At 37.3% G+C, this 20,884-nt stretch overlaps 1 protein-coding gene across 1 annotated transcript in view; it reads right to left on the reverse strand.

Moving 5' to 3' along the window:
• PROS1 (protein S) overlaps positions 1-20,884 on the reverse strand; it is a 69,303-nt gene that overhangs the window by 37,778 nt on the left and 10,641 nt on the right. Inside the window, exons 2-3 of the mRNA XM_061134072.1 lie at positions 5,326-5,483; positions 2,195-2,219 (exon numbers count right to left, since the gene is read on the reverse strand). Coding sequence (XP_060990055.1) covers positions 2,195-2,219; positions 5,326-5,483 — 183 coding nt within the window. The remainder of the gene's footprint in view (positions 1-2,194; positions 2,220-5,325; positions 5,484-20,884) is intronic.

A 20,884-nucleotide genomic window follows, 5' to 3' on the forward strand; every position in this document is an offset into this window, starting at 1 on the left:
GCATGAAGTGGGAGAGAATGAGTAGAAAGGTGAGAACTGGAGAGATGTCTTAGCTTTTGTAGCCTGAAGCAGAAGCTCTCCCAAGAATTGGAACTAAGAATAGAAACTTGGGCCATCATGGAGGGAAGCCTAAGAAAGAGGCACTTTCAGGAGAAGTTCCAGTGGTCAGACAGAACACACTAGAAAGAAATCTTGGTTCTAGACTATGACAGCTCCTATACCCATATTGTCATACGATTATCTTTTGTAACATTTTATGATTATATTTTATTTTATCATCTTTATTTTATGATTATAAATCCAATCTGTATTGGGTTTATAGTAGTTCCCCCCTTTAACCTACATTTTGTGTTTTGGTATTTCTTCTTTCCCTTTTTTTCTTTTTCCTTGTTTATTCTTGCCAGAGGTTCATCTAACTTACTTCCCTTAATTTGCCTTTTCAAAGAATGAGATTTTCTTCTGTTAATCCTCTCTTTGTTTTCCATTTAACTTATTTCTATCCCCATTTTTGTTATTTCCTTATTTTTTTGTTACTCAGGGTTTTTTCTGTTGTACTTTTAAGAATTTGCTTGATTTGAATGCTCAGGTTCTTTTGAAAATTCCCAAAGTGTCCTCTTAGCAGAAGTCAGCACCCCAGGTCTCCACACACACAGTGGGTCAGGCAGCCTTCAGTCTATCCGTGGACTTCTCACATTTCTTGACCATTTTTTTTTCATTATATTTTGTTATTATTAGCACCTGGAAAGCTATTGCTTCTTTTGAGATGATTTTAAGAGAAGTCAGCAGTCTGAACTAATCCACCAGTTTGGCAAGAACTAAAAACTAAAAGCTATTTCTGATGTTTACATTTTGGCTCAGAATGTAGCATTCTTCCCAAGAAGTTATTCTCTCATAAATTTAATCATCCATTTAATCAGGTGATATTTTACAGGCCTACACAGATGGCAGAGTTGTTTACTCTATTTTCTAAGGAAAAGAACACAATTTAAAAACTTACCTTTAAAAAAAAATAAAAATAAAAACTTACCTTTATATAATGAGGCCCTGAGTATTTTTGCCCAAATTCCATGTTTTCAGTGCAGTGCATGGAGGATGTGGATAGACTAACATGTTTCCTGAACTCTTACAACTCTAAATGCAAACACTGTCCAAAAAATACGTAATAGTGATCTAATTTCTTGGGTGACATTATCTCACTGTAAGGAGCTCCCCGCATGAGCTGTGGTAATTACTGAAACTACTATTAGGTTTACCAGAGACAGGATTATAAACATTTCTTTTTCCCAATTAGGAACACTGGCCTACAAAATATACACATCAAAGGACAAAAAGGTTTTAACTAAGGTAGAGCATTTCTGTTCTCAACGGTGGAATTCATCACATATAACCAAATAAAGACCAAAATATAAAATGTGACTCAAAAATAAGTCATAGTAAAAAAAGTCATACTTTTTTTTAACTATATAAATCGGTTGAATTCTACTTTACATATGAAGAAAATTCGACATAATTTTTAAAAAATCTAATTCATGTGTTTATTTGGTATTCCCAATAGCTCTGAAGTTAGAAAATAAAGTTATAACATAATGTAATACAGAAACTAAAAAGTTAAATAAGTTGCCTAATCTGACACAGCTGAAACTTTTAGGTCTGAGACTACAGCTCACATCATATTATTATTATTTTTCTTAGGACTTTGGCTTTTCTATTATGCTGCCAAATAAGATAGGCAAAGAAAAGTGAAAGTTGGCTGCTGCTGCTGCTGCTAAGTCACTTCAGTCGTGTCCAACTCTGTGCGACCCCATAGACGGCAGCCCACCAGGCTCCCCCGTCCCTGGGATTCTCCAGGCAAGAACACTGGAGTGGGTTGCCATTTCCTTCTCCAATGCATGAAAGTGAAAAGGGAAAGTGAAGTCGCTCAGTCGTGTCCAACTCGTAGCGATCCTATGGACTGCAGCCTACCAGGCTCCTCCGTCCATGGGATTTTCTAGGCAAGAGTACTGGAGTGGGGCGCCTACATGTCTTTAAATAAAAGGACACCAAGGATAGCAAATCCGTATAAAGAATGAGATCTTACTCCCAAGGCTAATGAAACTGTATGGTGTAGAATATATATAAACGAAGGATTGGACTTCATCATATTTAAGTTTTCTATCATTTCTAAGATTATATGATTGGGATCCTTTAAACTTACCTAAATATTTTGGATAAAAATATTCCTAGGAAAAAAAAGAAAAAATACACCTTAACAAAGCTAAATTTCACTATAAAGTTAACATTTAATTTTAAAACATGTTTTTATAGTAAAGATGCAATAAATTACATATAACTGTCATTTTCACATTACAATATCATTTTTTCTATCGTAAAAGGTACACCAGAAGTATATGGCTAATAGCATTAAGCCAATAAAATGCTTTTAGGCTTAAAGCAATACTGATCAATTAAATCATGCTTCGAAAACTTCTAAACCGAAAACAGGTTCTATTGAAGATGTTAAATGTGACTACATATGCCCCCTTTTTGTAAATCCTTTAATTTTCCCATGATGATTAGATACCCATTTGATATATTTGACATCATGTTGATTACACACACACCAGATTAATTGCTGAATAACAGCATAATTTGAATTGAAGTGGACATTTATCTTTTAGCATCTTATGTACACGTAATACCTTACTTATAAACTGGTGATGTACCAAGAAATTTTTCTGTAAATCAGTAATTTGGACTAAGGAATACACTTACCAAAAGGAGAAAAACGTTAACAATGAATTTCTGATGGAAAGGCCCCCAGGCTGGTTCACGAAAGCCTTCTTAAGCCATAAAATATCTAGCGCGCAGCATTAACAGTATGAGAACTCCTCATGAGAAACCAACGTTTCTACACAAAAACAACCTCAAGTACAGAGTATAACTTTCATCCAGGATACAATTAAAGTCCTTATTCCTTCCTCCTCTCACATATAAACCTACACAACACTTATCTACTAGTTTCTAAGAATGAGATCCAACCACTAAGCAATTCAGACATTGATACTGTCCTCCTCTGTAGCAGCGATACCCAATCTTTTTGGCACCGGGGACCGGTTTCATGGAAGACAATTTTTCTTCCAGACCAAGGGAATGGGGATGGTTTCAGGATGATTCAAATGTATTACATTTATTGTGCATTTTATTTCCGTTATTATTACTTCAGTTCTACCTCAGATCATCAGGCATTAGATCCCAGAGGTTGGGGAACCCCTGTTCTACAGAAAAAAGCCAGGACATAGGTAACGATGAATGGGTTCAACACGAGATAATGTAATGGGGAAAGGACTACATTAGGGACAATGAGGGGATAAGCAAAAAGGTGGTGACTGGGAGTGTGGACTAGGGTATGAGGGATGTAGACAGGGAGTGTTTGGGAACGGAAAGAAAGTCAGAAACAATAACAAATGCTTTTTCTTTCATTTCTCCCATTTCTTCCTCACTCTCACCATCATCTCTTTTTCTTCTATCAGTAACACCATTATCAGAATGAGTGGAGGAGAGGAAGCATATAAATGAGTTTCTTTTCTCCACTCTTTCCCTCCCCTCCATGCGTCTTCTGTCTCATTGCCCATTTGCCACTCAGAGGTTAAACTATGAGAACATATTTAGTGTCAGAAATACATGCTTAAGGACTGATGGGTGATATAATAAAATGAAATCTTGGGCATGCAGGCTTGTTTTAAAATGTTCCGGCAAAACAAAACAAAAACTAGAGTGAGTGGGGTACAGAATAGGCAGGACAAGAATAGCAGATGGTTGATAATCACTGAAAAGGGAAGAAGTCACTACTTTGGGATATAGTTTCAATTTCCATAACAAAAAGAAACATTTATGTATATGTGTGTGGAGTGTGTATTTGCTTCCTACACAATAAGAGTACACTGTTCCCTTGTGCGAAATAATATTTTTGCCTTGTCAATTGCTTTTCCACAAAAGACAGCAAAACTAAGAGAAACATTTGGTTTCAATCTTGGAGAGTGTTAAAAATGGGTACCTTGGGAAAAATTCCCTTTGAACCTATTAGAGTATGTGGAGGTAAGAGGATTAAAGGGCAATCCCAGAAAACACAAGTTGTTACTGTCCTGGACAAGTTCTCTCACTATAGACAAATGGTTCCTGCTTGTTCCTGCTTATCTAGTCTCATGGTCCCAGGAGCTAAGTCAGAAGTAAAGGAAGTATTTGAAGATACAGATGCAGATACTTTTGCCTCCCTCGTTTCCTTTTGGATATACAGTTCATTCCAGGAGAAAAAGTCTAGAGTAACCCCAAAGGTCATCAAACTTTAATTCTCAAGGTCACCCTCATCCTAATTCTTAGAGGCACTATTTATATTCTTGCTACCCACAGAACAAGTTAGAGAAAGGCTTCTCTAGGAGAATTAGGGGGCTAAAGATTAGCTCTAAGGGTCTCTTATTTCTGTAAGATATTTAGGGATCTTTATAGTTTTCTAGACTAACTTGGAAAAATATATGCACTAAAGATATAAATTCTACCCCTGGGATTATTGATGATTTAAAGTGGGCTCAGGAAACTTCCCAAGAGTTTATGGAATAAATTAAAAGTGGTCTTAGGAAACACAGTATTGAAAGGAATTCTTCAGTAAGCATTCACTGAATACCTATTATGTACCAAGCTCTGAATTAGAGGTCCTGTTTTCTAAAGCTTAGTTAAAAATGCCAATGGAGAGAATTAATGAAGCATAGTGATAACGATGTAGTCACACACACACATACACACACACTAGAGATGCCTTCCCCTCACCCAACAGTACAAAATACTGGTTGGGAGAAAGTAGTTACAAACCATGAAATTCATACTATTTGTGATAATTAGGTATAATTGAGTTATACCAAAAGCAGAGCATACTGCTTTTGGCAAATAGTATTTCCCTAACAAGCCCACCCTTGAAGGTACTTCCTCCTGAAATGTCTCAGTGGGAAAATGCAGAAGGTGATACTGTTGTCATTGTTCAGCTGCTAAGCTGTGTTCAACTCTTTGGGAGCCCATGGACTGCAGCCCACCAGGCTCCTCTGTCCACGTGATTTTCCAGGCAAGATTACTGGAGTGGTTGCCATTTTCTTCTCCAGGGGAGCTTCCCGACCCAGGGGTCAAACCCGCATCTCCTGTGTCTCCTGCACTGGAATGTGGATTGAACCCACAGAAGGTGATATACACAATCATTAACTTCAAAAAGGAACACAAGGGAACAGAGACTAAAGCTGGAAATGTTCTGTCTGTAACTATATGTCTAGGTATGCTAACTGACCGCTTTTCATGAGTTCTTACCGTTTCCGGGTTATTTTCAAAGACTTCCCTGGCTTCTTCTTTATTGCACAGTTCTTCAATGCATTCTCTTTCAAGATTGCCCTTTTTTGTTTCTTCAAGCAATGTATTTGCACGGCGTCTCCTAACCAGGACTTGTGAAGCATGTTGCCTTGACAAAACTGAAGGAAAAAAATATGTTTACATGAACAAATCTTTCATTTCTCCACCTAAAATATTTTTTAAACATGAGAATTTAAATCATTTTTTGGCTGTAAATTGCATGACATTCAAAGTAGGGTTACACTGAGGGGGAAAATGCAGATACATATATATGCCCCTTGGTTAACAACCCAAAGAGCAGTTTGGTGTGTAGCTACAGCACTTGTCTAATGATTTACACAAATTGTTCAAGTTTATGCTTGAGGCCAGATATAACTAACGAAAATTCAATGTTTACCTCATTATGACTGCTGAAAAAAGTATCATGCTGAAGTGATTGTCACAAGTCACATAGCCACAGCCTCTTTAAAGTTAGAGTAACAAACTTTGTCAGTTTTAATGGAAAACTTGTGTGATCTCTGAGAATGTAGGAGTACAGTCCAATCAGCTATTTGGAAGATACTTGATAGGCTAACATACCTGGTTATCTATACAAACAATAAAATAAAAACCCAAGGCAAAAGGAAGACCGTATGCAAAGCACAAAATACAGAAAGCAAAGAGAAAAAAAATGGTAACTTTGAGTATATAAAAAATTTTAAGCAGTTGACAAACAATGATAAAAATAACAAAGTTCAACATCAAGCAACAGACTGACATCTAGAATTTATAAACAACTTTTGCAAATTAAATAAAAAATAATACAATATGGCAACCAATACAGGTATGTGCACAGTGTATGTGTGCTCAGTCATTTAGTCGTGTCCCACTCTTTGCGACCTTTTGGACTGTAGCCCGCCAGGCTCCTCTGTCCATGGGATTCTCCAGGCAAGAATACTGGAGTGGGCTGCCATTTCCTCCCCCAGGGGATCTTCCCGACCCAGGGATTGAACCCGCCATCTCCTGTGTCTCCTGCAATGTAGGCTGAAACTAAAGAAGCCATGTGTGCAAGGTTAAAAACAAAATAAAAACTGTAAATAAAATATAAACAAAACAATATGCAAATGTCACTACAGAGAAAAGTAGCCGATAAACATGTGAAAAGATGTTCAACACAAATTTTTTAAAGCAATCAGACTTTTGCCTAATAGATTTGCAAAAATGTAAAAGAAGGAAGATACTACTGCACTGAAGGTCTCCAAGGTATATTATTAAATTGAAAAGTGTAAATTATAGATGCCTCATCTATAGCATAATCCTATATATACCAGCCATACTTGTAGATGTGTAAATATCAGGTGGACAAACACAGAGAAAAGAGTTTGGAAAGACACTCAAGCTATCATCTGCAGTTATATTTGAAGAAAAGAATGGAAAATATAGTTTGGGCTTTATCATTTTAGTATATGAATAGAATATTATTTCTTGATGAAAAAATTTTAAATCACATATAAGATCTACAAACAAACTTTTTAATCCTGATTTTTAACCACAAATGGTTACTTCACTAGAAAGATAAGCAAATAACATAAATAGCTAGATTACTTTTTCTCTTATTTCTCTCATAACCCAGTATATAATAAGGAATAATCAAAAGTTGACAATAGAAAGAAGAAAAAGAACAGCAAAAGGACTAATTAATCAACACTTACTATAATTATGAGTTGGATAATTGAACACCTTTCAAGAGTGATTTATGTTTATTTATTTTAGTTTTATACGGGTTTCCTCACAAAACAGAAGTTTAAATGTGATGATTATCTAACAAAAGCATTTGAGTTATATTGAATACTTTTACAATATCTCTCACCATTTTTACTGCTGCTCGAGATCAAGATAAATTAAGGCTGTGTGCATCTAAAAGATGCTATTCTGTGAGCATGCCAGCCTCCAAGTGCATTGCTAATTGATAAATGGCAGCCCAACCAACAATGAAAGGGTGTGAGATTAAAATTAGCTCATTTATTTGAAACAGTTTTAAGCATGCTACCTTATAATAAATATAGCAAAAACTTGGCCCTTCTGAAAAGAAGAAAGCTTTAGTCATTCAGTCATATCTGACTTTTTGTGGCCCCATGGACTATAGCCCACCAGGTTCCTCTGTCCATGGGGATTCTCCAGGCAAGAATACTGGAGTGGGTTGCTATTTCCTTCTCCAGGGGATCTTCCCAACCCAGAGATTGAACCCAGGTCTCCTGCACTACAGACAGATTCTTTACCATCTGAGCCACCAGGGAAGCCTTTCTGAATGTCAAATAAAATATGTCAGCCTTTCTGAGGAAAACAATAACACTTTGTATTAAAGATGAATATACTGATGTAATAACAAAATAATCAAGGTCAGATGCAATTGGAAAACAAACCATAAACATCACTCCTTAGCATTTCTTCCTTACAGAATATAAAACTTTAGAATTCAGAGGTTAATATTGATATTTAAGAATATCTCTTTCTCTATAAGAGCCTTATTGCATGACACAGTCCATGTGTAGCAACACATATTATACTTATCTTTGGGGAAGTTCTCAATTGTCAGAGAGAACTAAAGTGATAGTTTTAAAAAATGCTCACACAAAGTTATAAGCCAGAAGAAAATATAGTAAACTCCATTACTACAGAGATGATGAAAATCCAGAGCATACAAGATATTTGCTCTAAGTTACTAAGCTTATAAACAAAAAAAGTACAACTTAGATCACAGGCACCCCAACGCTCAGACCTGCAACCATCCACTACTATTTGCTACTGCTTCTCAGAAAAGAGGGAAAAGTTTCATTATCTCTGATAATGAGAGGAATATTAAAAATGAAAATTGTTATACCTCTGACCTAAAGGATAACAAAGCTAATAATTAAAAAAATGATTTTGTCTAAATAAATTTTGTCTGAATTTGCAAGTTTGTTTTAGTTTACCTAGGTTCAACCCAGTAATACTTTCAACTGGATGGTGTGCAACAACTTTCAAAGTGCATATTAGTGATTTCATTTGATCCTACATAAATAACAAAATATGCTACAGGATAGAATTATCATTTCCATTTTCTTATTGAAGAAACTGGAGCTGAAAGAAGTTACATGTACTTTTCAAGATCATAGAGCTACAAAGTGGTGCTTTTTAAAAATTTTTTTAAATTTTTAAAAAATTATTTTTAAAATTTATTTTTAATTGGAGGATAATTACTTTACAATATTGTGTTGGTTAATACCATACATCAACATGCATCAGCTGTAAGTACACATATATCCCTTCTCTCTTGAGCCTCCAACTTGAATCCCCCTCCCATGCCAAGCCAACCCTCTCGGTTGTCACAGAGTCCCAGTTTGAGTTTCCTGAATCATAAAGCAAATTCCCACTGACTATTTTACATGTGGTGGTGCATATGTTTCCATGCTCCTCTTTCCATCTGTCATTCCCTCGCCTTCCCTGTCATTCCCTCGCCTTCCCCCACCGTGTCCATAAGTCCGTTCTCTCTGTCTGCATCTCCACTGCTGCTCTGCAAATAGCTTCATCAATACCATCTCTCTAGAGTCCATACATATGCACTAATATACAATATCTGCTTTTTTCTCTCTGGCTTACTTCATTCTGCATAGTAGGCTCTAGGTTTAGCCATCTCATCAGAATGGACTCAAATGTGTTCTTTTTTATGGCTGAGTAACATTCCATTGGATATATGTAACACAGTTTCTTTATCTGCTCATCTGTTGATGTACATGGGGACAAGAATTTAAATATATCTATCCTCCAGTGCTCTTTCTTCTATGTATTCTACCACTTAAATGCCCATGATGGACTGGATTAAAAAAAATAAATTATGTGGTTGTGTAGTGTAGACATATTTGGTATCTTAAATAAGACATGTATTGTCGGTTATAAAATCAACCCACTCATCTAACAGAATGTGTTTTCAAAGGAATCTACCATTCCTTGTCAAAAAGATATAAATGTGACCTCACAGATCCAAACTAAAACTACACAACTGTAGGATGAGACAAATATATGTTCTGAAGTGTTCATATCACTGGCTCAAAGTCTTTCTGCCCCCAAATATCTATCCTGCTGGCATGCAGGAGTGTCTAAAAAGTTTCATAATATTCTTAATCATAAGATTCTTAATCATTATGATTCTTAATGATAATATTAAGTATGGCACCATAAGCACATAAATGCTTTTTTTGTATTATCTCCTATTAACCCTATCTCATAGTTAAACATACAATAAACTAAAACTCAGAGACGTGGAGTTTAATCTTACCAAATTCACATAACTGAGAACAAAGTTTATCAAGCCTGGCTCCAAAACCCATCCTCTTTTTGCATAAGCACATTGTCTCTAATCCTTTGTTTCACTTCTTTTAGATTAAGAAGTTTTTCAAGAAAATCCTTGTGAAAAGCCAGCTGACATGCTTGAAAAGTGTTACATTCAGATTTAAATTTTTAGGTTACGTTTAGTTATGAGTAGTCCGAGATTAGAAACATGACTGAATCTGCTTGATTTTTTACCTTATCTGAGTCATCCCTTCTTCACAATAACAACCAGAGAAGCTGAACAATTATGTCAATCACATAACCACTGACTCCCTCAATGTTTTCTGTGGGAGCAAAAATTTTTTTCAGCATAAATTTGATTAACAACAAAAATTAATTTATTGTTGTTGGTACATACTTCATTTAACACCTGTCATAAGGATAGTGGAGTTAGCACTGTCTCTGTGGTGGTGGTGGTTTAGTTTCTAAGCCATGTCCAGTTCTTTGAGACCCCATGGATCATAGCACACTAGGCTCCTCTGTCCATGCGATGAGTGTTGGAGTGGGTTGCATTTCCTCCTCCATGGGGTCTTCCCCACCCAGGGATCACACCCACAGAACTACATCTCCTGCAGGACAGGCGAATTCTTCCACAGCTGAGCCATCACGGAAGCTCAGCATTGCCTCTTCTCACAGCAAAATTCCCTCACTGTTCAATTCAACTTGACCTCCATCAAGAGTTAAAAAAAAAACGTTAAAAGCCCCTTTCCCACTTAGGTGTCCAAGCCTGCTATCTTCTGTTTAGAGGGGTCAGAACTGCAGTTTGTCCAAAACCAATCAGTCAGCTGTAGGTGAGGTGGCAGATGGAGAAGACCCAAACTTTAGGCTGGTTCATCCTCTGAATCTCTTTCATTCTGCTCTCTTACCTTTGCAGAGATAGTTCTCACATTCCTCCCTCCTAAAACTCATATTTTTAAATTCTGCTTTCTGTCTCTTCTTTTAGCCCCTCTTGGCACCCCAAGAATGAAAAACTGTCCCTAAAAGGACGGATCTGAGAAGGGAATCTTAGGCTAGCGTTTGGTTTGGCAGAGTGTTTGAATCTTTGTTTCTTCTTCAGCATGGGACAGGGTCAAGGAAATGGCATCCAGTGTACAAACAGAACGATTAGATAACACACTGAGGTGTAATTGTGCCGCCCATCTCTCAGCTGCTGAAATGGCATGTTTTGCTTACACACAGACTGGGAAAAATAGAATTGCTATTTTTGATTGATATAGGAAGTTGCTATTTTCCAAATGATATAGAAAAACCATGAGTTAATAATGATGGGAAATTTTATTTTACAAATTTTATTTTAAATAATCACATGTCTGAGGGAGAAAGGATACATGTGTATGTATGGCTGAGTCCCTTCGCTGTTCATTTGAAACTCCCACAACGTTGTTAATCTGCTATACGCCAATACAAAAGAAAAAGTTTAAAGAGTAAAAAAATTAATCATCATATATTAAGTGTAAAAATCTTTGATTTTTATTATAAAGATTTATACAATAGAATATTTACAATTGAGGAGGGGTATTAAAAATATGAAGGTTGCAAGGACTAAGAAAAAACCAAAGATAGATTTTTAATTAGGCATTCATCAGGCTACATAATTATTACAACTTTCAGAAAAGCTTGTGTTAACCTTAAGAAACAAATGTTATGTCTGTACATATGTTATACGTCCATTCTTTTAAAGTAAAGTTTATTTTTTTTTAAGAGAGCTAACATACTAGCTAATACACTTCTCTACATTTCACATTTGTTTCTTATTGAGGTCCAACTATCATATCTGTACACCACTACCAGAAAAACCATAGCCTTGACTACACTGCTGAGCAACCAATTCTTCTCATATTGTTATATTAAGGATTGGAAAAGCATTTTAAAAAGTATTCTGTAAAGGTGAACCATGCCTCTGTCTTTCAAGAGGACCAAGCAATGAAAAGGCTGACAAGAAACATTTTAAGAGAATCAAATACTGTAAGAGGTAGGTCTGTAAGTAACTGAAAGTCACTCAGTCGTGTCCGACTCTTCGTGACCTCATGGACTATACAGTCCATGGATTCTCCAGGCCAGAATACTGGAGTGGGTAGCCTTTCCCATCTCCAAGGGATATTCCCAACCCAGAGATCAAACCCAGGCCTCTCACATTGCAGGCGGATTCTTTACCAGCTGAGCCACAAGAGAAGCCCAAGAATGACTGGAGAGGGTAGCCTATCCCTTCTCCAGTGGATCTTCCCGACCGGGAATCAAACCGGGGTCTCCTGCATTGCAGGCAGATTCTTTATCAACCGAGCTATATGGGAAACCTTAAGAGGTAGGTCTGGATAAGGTATAAATCTGGGAAAGAAGAAGAGGAGACAACCTGTGAATTATATAGTATGCATATAAAGGTGAGTTTTATAACATTTGGATTAGGAGAAATAAGGGTTGGCATTTATTCAGAAGTAGGAAAGCAGTGGCATTTTAAAAAATGTGATCATCGACCCCCCTTCTAGAGCAGATCAAATGAGTAGAGAAACAATGCTTGAACTGTTTAGTCACAATGGAAGTGAAATGAACTTCTCCTTACTTGAAGATTTAATTATAACTAATTCACAGCCCCTAGTCTAGGAAAAAAGAGTAAATCGAACACTCTGCCAATTATCCCCAAGATTAAACCTTTGCTTTAGCCCTAGACAAAGACAGTATACATTTTAGTTACTCCTTCCAAAACTACAAATACTTCTACCCAAAAGACAGAACAGGCAGCTTGTGACCTTGAAATAAACTATATTGTCCATTTCTGCTATTTCATGTGTTTGCTCTCAGTAAGTGATAAATTAAGGTATTTTTGAAGGAATTCAGAATTCAGAGTTTGGCAAGGTCTAAAGAGGAAATTTCCATAGCCCTCTCTTTTCTTCTCTAAACAACTATACTGTAAATTGGCTATACTTTCTGAGGCTACAAACAAGAGGTCTCTTTTTAGGATATGCAGCAAGATATTCATGTAGTCAGCTTGCTTTGTCTTTTTTTACCTCCTACACATTAGGGCACCAAAACACCATCTGATTTGATGTCATTTAACAAGAGGTTACAGCCCAGTAAATGTTTTGTTTTTGTTCTATTTGACCTATTTTGTTAGGGTGGCGTCAATTAATATTATTAGTTCAGTGGCCTGTGTCTGTATTTATGTTTGGAAAAGCAAAAGGCAACAATAAGACAGCTGGCCTAATTCTGCAATACCCCTCTTCCTGCACCATCTTCCGGATCTCCCCAATAAGCAATAAGTATGAAGCATGCTTAGAGGCTTAGGAAGACTCTAGATCTCAAAGGCTTCCATTTTGACTCCTGTGCTGTGCGTAGTCGCTCAGTCATGTTGACATTTTGCAACCCCATGGACTGTAGCCCACCAGGCTCCTCTGTCCAAGGGATTCTCCAGGCAAGAATACTGGAGTGGGTTGCCATGCCCTCCTCCAAGGGTCTACCCAACTCAGGGATCAAACCCAGGTCTCCCACATTGCAGGCAAATTATTTACCCTCTGAGCCACCAGGAGTCCCACCAGAGAGACTCTTAGGATATTACTATTTTTTAAGTGCTGATTATTCCAAATAAGATTATTTGGAATGTTGGTAAAGCATCGACTAGATATTTATAATTCAATATAATTTCTGCCAACCTTTCAGAACTCCCTGCGGACTTTATAAAAGGCTGTAAGACACAGTCTAAATTACAGCGGAGTAAAATGATAACTTAGGAAAGGAGAAAAAGTGATTGGGATAAGAAGTAGAGGAAAAGAAGGCAAATAAAACAGTAATGAGGAAAGATGCATTTAAGGTATACTGTGTGGGATCAAGTAGTGCAACTAGAAAGAGTTATTTCAAAGAGTAATATGCTCTTTACCTTGACAATTACCCTCGACCAATTCCCACAGAGGCTTAAATAGAAGTCTGTCCAGTTACCTAGGACTCATAAGTTTCCCAAAAGCAATGTCCCTTTAGAAAAATAGACCTTAACAATTTACCACAGAGGTTGTATATTGCTTATTTAACTTTTTTTTTTTCCTGTATTTGGTTTCTTTTTTTTTTTCTTTTTTTTTTATTAGTTGGAGGCTAATTACTTCACAACATTTCAGTGGGTTTTGTCATACATTGATATGAATCAGCCATAGATTTACACGTATTCCCCATCCCGATCCCCGCTCCCACCTCCCTCTCCACCCGATTCCTCTGGGTCTTCCCAGTGCACCAGGCCTGAGCACTTGTCTCATGCAACCAACCTGGGCTGGTGATCTGTTTCACCATAGACAGTATACATGCTGTTCTTTTGAAATATCCCACCCTCACCTTCTCCCACAGAGTTCAAAAGTCTGTTCTGTATTTCTGTGTCTCTTTTTCTGTTTTGCATATAGGGTTATCGTTACCATCTTTCTAAATTCCATATATATGTGTTAGTATGCTGTAATGTTCTTTATCTTTCTGGCTTACTTCACTCTGTATAAGGGGCTCCAGTTTCATCCATCTCATTAGGACTGGTTCAAATGAATTCTTTTTAGCGGCTGAGTAATATTCCATGGTGTATATGTACCACAGCTTCCTTATCCATTCATCTGCTGATGGGCATCTAGGTTGCTTCCATGTCCTGGCTATTATAAACAGTGCTGCAATGAACATTGGGGTGCACGTGTCTCTTTCAGATCTGGTTTCCTCAGTGTGTATGCCCAGAAGTGGGATTCCTGGGTCATATGGCAGTTCTATTTCCAGTTTTTTAAGAAATCTCCATACTGTTTTCCATAGCGGCTGTACTAGTTTGCATTCCCACCAACAGTGTAGGAGGGTTCCCTTTTCTCCACACCCTCTCCAGCATTTATTGCTTGTAGACTTTTGGATAGCAGCCATCCTGACTGGCGTGTAATGGTACCTCATTGTGGTTTTGATTTGCATTTCTCTAATAATGAGTGATGTTGAGCATCTTTTCATGTGTTTGTTAGCCATCTGTATGTCTTCTTTGGAGAAGTGTCTGTTTAGTTCTTTGGCCCATTTTTTGATTGGGTCATTTATTTTTCTGGAATTGAGCTGCAGGAGTTGCTTGTATATTTTTGAGATTAATCTGCTTATTTAACTTATATGCAGAGTACATCATGAGAAATGCTAGAAATCCAGAAAATCTGGATGAAGCACAAGCTGGAATCAAGATTGCTGGGAGAAATATCAATAACCTCAGATATGCAGATGACACCACCCTTGTGGCAGAAAGTGAAGAACTAAAGAGCCTCTTGATGAAAGTGAAAGAAGAGAGTGAAAAAGTTGGCTTAATACCCAACATTCAGAAAGCTAAGATCATGGCAGCCAGTTCCACCACTTCATGGCAAAAAGATGGGGAAACAATGGAAACAGTGACTGATTTTATTTTGGGGGGCTCCAAAAATCACTGTAGATGGCAACTGCAGCCATGAAATTAAAAGACGCTTGCTCCTTGGAAGGAAAGTTATGACCAACCTAGACAGCATATTAAAAAGCAGAGACCTTACTTTGCCAACAAAGGTCTGTCTAGTCAAAGCTATGGTTTTTTCAGTAGGCATGTTTGGATGTGAGAGAAAGCTGAGCACCAAAGAACAAATGCTTTTGAACTGTGATGTTGGAGAAGACTCTTGACAGTCCCTTAGACTGCAAGGAGATCTAGCCAGTCCATCCTAAAGGAAAACAGTCCTGAATATTCATTGGAAGGACTGATGTTGAAGCTGAAACTCCAATAGTTTGGCATTGGAAAAGACCCTGATGCTGGGAAAGATTGACAGTGGGAGAAAAAGGAGATGACAGAGGATGAGATGGTTGGATGGTATCACTGACTCAATGGACATGAATTTAAGCAAGCTTTCGGAGTTGGTGATGAACAGGGAAGCCTGGCATGCTACAGTCCGTGGGGTCACAGAGTCGGACACAACTGAGAGACTGAACTGAACTGAACTGAACAACCACAGAAGGACTCTACCTAGTCAATGTAATCAACTTAGGACTGTCTTCAAAAATTATGGAATAACAGCTAAAAATCACTAGATCATTGCATAAAATTAGTAGCATGAAAGAGAAGAGCTAGAGGAACATATAAACCCCAAAGGAAATAGAGGTAACTGAAGACATAGTACATAACTTCCAAAAATCTATAAATAATATCCTTAATATATTGGGAAAATCTGGCATCCATAAAATGAAAGTATGTCATGATAAAGAAGTAGAGAAATAAAATAGGATATAGAAATAAAAAAGTTAAAGGATGAACTAAAAAATAGTATGGACTACTCCTCACACCTCAAAAAGTCAGCCTTTTTTATAGCTATTGCTTTGACAAACATTTTAAAAGAAATTAAAATCCAATGTTGGCAAAGATGAAAGGAATTAGGTATTCTTAAAATCTACTTTTGAAATCAGTTTTCCAAAGGATATCTATTATTAAGTAATTGTGGTTTTGCATTATTGAACTTTGCCATTTGATATTGGAATAAATTCTGAAATCAATGTGGTTATGTTATACATCATTTTAATGTGCATTTCTTGCTTTATACTTTTTGATAATGAATTATTACGTGTTGTTTATTTTATATGTATTTTAGATTATGGAAACGACATAGATTTAGATTATAGACAAAAAGCAATATCGAGCCATTTTCTTATTCGAGTTCAAAATGGGCCACAAAGCAGCAGAGCCATTCGCAACATCAATACAACTGGCCCAGGAACTGCTAATGAACATACACTGCAGTGAAGTTCTACAAAGGAGACCAGAGCCTTGAAGATGAGGAGCACAATGGACGGCCATTGGATGTTGACAATAACCTGTTGAAAGCCATCACTGAAGCTGTTCCTCTTACAATTACATGAGAAGTTGCCAAAGAACTCAATGTCAACCATTCTATGGTCATTTGGCATTTGTAGCAAACTGGAAAGGTGAAAAAACTCGATAAGTGGCTTCCTCATGAGCTGAAATCAAATAAAAAAAATAATCATTTTGAAGTGTCTTATACTACCCAACAACAATTTCTCAGTCAGATTGTGACCTGTGACGTAAAGTGGATTTTACACAACAACCAGAGATGACCAGCTCAGTGGCTGGACCAAGAAAACGCTCCAAAACTCTTTCCAAAGCCAAACTTGCACTCCCAAAAAAGGTCACGATCACTCTTTGGTGGTCTGCTACCGGTCCGATCCACTACAGTTTTCTGAATCCCTGTGAAACCATTACATCAGAGAAGTATGCTCAGCAAATTGATGAGATGTACCAAAAACTGAAATGCCTGAAGCCAGCACCGGTCAACAGAAAGTGCCAATTCTTCTCAGTGACAACAGCCACCACACATCTCACAACCAATGCTTCAGAAGTTGAATGAATTGGGCTATAAAGCTTTACCTCATCTGCCATATTCACCTGACCTCTCGCCAACCGACTACCACTTCTTCAAGCATTTCAACAACGTTTGGCAGGAAAAAGGCTTCCACAACCAGAAGGACACAGAAATTGCTTTCCAAGAGTTCGCTGTATCCTGAAGCACGGATTTTTATGCTACAGGAATAAACAAACTTATTTCTCATTGGAAAAAATGTATTGACTGTAATCGCTCCTATTTTGATTAATAAAGATGTGCTTGAGCCTAGTTACAATGATTTAAAAGTCAGGGTCTGAAATGCAATTACTTTTGCACCAACCTAAATGATAACACTATGTGTCTAAAACCTTTTAATAGACACACTCTTAAACTAATATATATAGGATGGATAAACAACAAGGTTCTACTATACAGCACAGGGAACTATATTCAATATCCTATAATAAACCAAAATGAAAAAGAATATTGTAAATGTATATATAGGCCAATCACTTTGCTATACACCAGAAACCCAACACACCACTGTAAATCAACTATACTCCAATGCGATTTAAAAAAAAAAAGAGTAATTGGGGGCCACGTGGAGGCTGTCTACCACAGGCCAAGCTGACTTTTCCCTTTGGGTGTTTTCTGTACTTTGTTATCATGATTCTGTTTTTCCCCTGGGTAGATACTTTTAGAAGTTTTCATTACATTAGAGAGTAAGATTTTCCACCAGTAAAAAAAAAAAAAGGGTGCACTCTTTAGACATTCAGCTAACAGTTCCATTTCTAGGACATTAAACTGAGGAAATGAACATGGACATATGTAAAGAAATATATATGAATATGTTCATCACAATACTGTTGATATAAGCAAAACACTGGAAGTAATATAAATGTCCAAAAATATGATTTTGCTTAAATATATTATGATGAACATTTATAAAGGAAAATTATAAATCTGTTTTAAAGTGACATAGATTTTAATTTATTGATATAAAAACAATCATCGTTCTTGGGTGAAATAACATGTTACAAATACTATTAAGGGCAAAATTCCATTCTTTCACTTACATATTTTAATTTCTAAGACTGTACATATACATTCTTAAAAGGGATTAGGAAAATATAAAGCAAAATGTTACTTTGGCCTCTTGCTAGTGAACCTATAGATGTATTTTTAAAGCACATTATATTAAGCATGGTTTAAAAATGTAAAGAGACAGTAGGATATAGCTAGTAGTTTACATTGGGGAAAGATGTCCAATAGGGACAGAAGGTCAAAATGGAACCCCAGGAATCTCTAACATTTAAAGAAAAGCAGAAATCATCAAAACAACAGAAACACAACTAGTAACATGTATGCAAAGCGAGAAAGAAAATTTGAAGATAATGCTTCTAGACATAAAAGGAGGTCAATTTCAAAAGAATAAGTTTCAACAGTGTCAAAATGTATATAGTTGGCGTAACAATAGGATCACCATTAACATTCTCTGCCCCCAGTACCCATGGGATGGTGAGAAGACAGGAGACCTCCAGAACAAACTGTTTCTTCAAGAATATCAAGTGAGAATAAGAAGTGAAAGAGTGGCTAATAACTTTAATAGAGGTGGAGAGGAAACATAATGTTTTCCTCAAGTTGGGAAAGTGCATCACAGAATAGCTGTGAAACTCAGGAGAAAATGCCAAGTAGGCTATTTTGAAAGATGGAAAATATCATATAATTGCAGGAAGTTACAGTTTTACCACTTCTATGGAGATTTAAAAGCCAATGTTCTTGAATGTGTCCTTTTAAAGTCCATTCCAAAAAATGGACCAGAGGACTAACAAGAATTATGCTAATAGACTAGAACCAGTAAGAGCCGATCCCTATTGCTTCACTCCATTGTAGAAAGGTTCAGAACCTATGTGGGTAAATCACCCTTATTCCACTTGTCCCTCCAGCCTGGAGAATCCAATTTCTGTACATGGACTGCTGCTGCTGCTAAGTCGCGTCAGTCCTGTCCGACTCTGTGCGACCTCATAGACGGCAGCCCACCAGGCTCCCCCGTCCCTGGGATTCTCCAGGCAAGAACACTGGAGTGGGTTGCCATTTCCTTCTCCAATGCATGAAAGTGAAAAGTGAAAATGAAGTCGCTCAGTCCTATTGGACTGTTAGCGACCCCATGGAATGCAGCCTACTAGGCTCCTCCGTCCACGGGATTTTCCAGGCAAGAGTACTGGAGTGGGTCGCCAGTGCCTGGACAATGCAGTATAAATAAACCTCTTAAAGGAAGAAGTTATTGCCTATACTAGACTTGATAATACTCTATTTGTCACATTTGTAGAACCAAAACTGCAACTTTAAAACATTAAAGCAACTTTTGTAGTTTTAACTTGAACCTTTGAAACCCTAGTTCCTAAAGGTTCTGTTACTGCACATCTAATTATTTTTTACTGGAGATTTTCCTTACAGTGGAGTTCTCCCTCCATGGGGCTCAGCTTCTTTTCCCCCCTTCTCTGACATCTCCCCTTCTTGTTCCCTGGCCACTGTCTACTGTCACCCTGGCAAATTTCTGTTCACTTCTTATACAGAATCATTTATCTGTATTCTCTGCTATGGCCTTACAGACCGGAATGATTCAAACTCTAAGTGAAGAATTACCTGAGGGTCTTGTTAAAATGTGTATTCTGAGTCAACAGGTCTAAAGTGGTGCTAATGATACTTCATTTCTTTTTTTTTTTTTTTTTCCTTAAAAAAATTTTTTTTTTAATATGAGCTATCTTAATGTCTTCATTCAATCTGGTAAAATATGGCTTCTGTTCTATGTTTTGCTTTTGGCAACGAGGTGTGTGGGTCCTTAGCTGCCCAACCAGGGACTGAACCAGCACCCCCTGCATTGGAAGGTGAAGTCTTAACCACTGGACTGCCAGGTGAGTCCCTTCATTTCTAATAAGCTTCCCAGTAACTGGGCCTTCCTGGTGGCTCAGATGGTAAAGCGTCTGCCTCCAACACGGGAGACCCGGGTTCGATCCCTAGGTCAGGAAGATCCTCTGGAGCAGGAAATGGCAACCCACTCCAGTACTCTTGCCTGGAAAATTTCATGGACTGAGGAGCCTGGTAGGCTACAGTCCATGGGGGTCGCAAAGAGTCGGACACGACTGAGCGACTTCACTTTTCAATGCTGCTTCTGGTCATTGGACGACACTTGAATAGTAAAGCTATAGACCAAGTTTTGGGGACTTCACAGCCTAAGTCTAAAGCCATTTTCAAGGCAATTTCTAAAATAATAACAATTCTCACCATAGGAACAATTTTAATACTAACTGTTACAATATTTTTTTCAGGCAGCCAACTTAACGTCATTATACTAAGTTCCCAGGTAGTTTGCTAGTAGGAATAGTTAATTATGCTCTCTCTCTATGACAAATTCTACTCAGATAGTTAAAACAACTTCACACTGTGTAATATACATTACCAAAAGTTTAAATGGGCACTAAGTGTTTGTCCTTCTGTTAGAGGAAGAAACATGAATCTTAATCTTGGAGGAAAAATGTTGGTAACAGGGAAAATGCCGACCAAACATTCCATGTGCTTTCTTGGGCTGGGTGCTATTTACCCTATAAGCAGATGTGAGTTTTGTCACTTCCATGCTTGCATCCAAGAACAAGCAGGCCTCTTCCATTGCTTTCTTTTCTTCCAGGGACACTGGGGGCCATGTGTTCCAGATGGTACAATTAAAGATGTAAGAGATTTACACAAACCACACTGGACTTCACATGACTGAAAAATTAACTCTTATTTTGCTAAGTTACTGAGATTTGGTGATTTGAGTATTAATTTAAAATGTGTGGATTAAAGTGTTA

The sequence above is a fragment of the Dama dama genome, chromosome 31, assembly GCF_033118175.1.
Source record: "Dama dama isolate Ldn47 chromosome 31, ASM3311817v1, whole genome shotgun sequence".
NCBI lineage: Eukaryota > Metazoa > Chordata > Mammalia > Artiodactyla > Cervidae > Dama > Dama dama.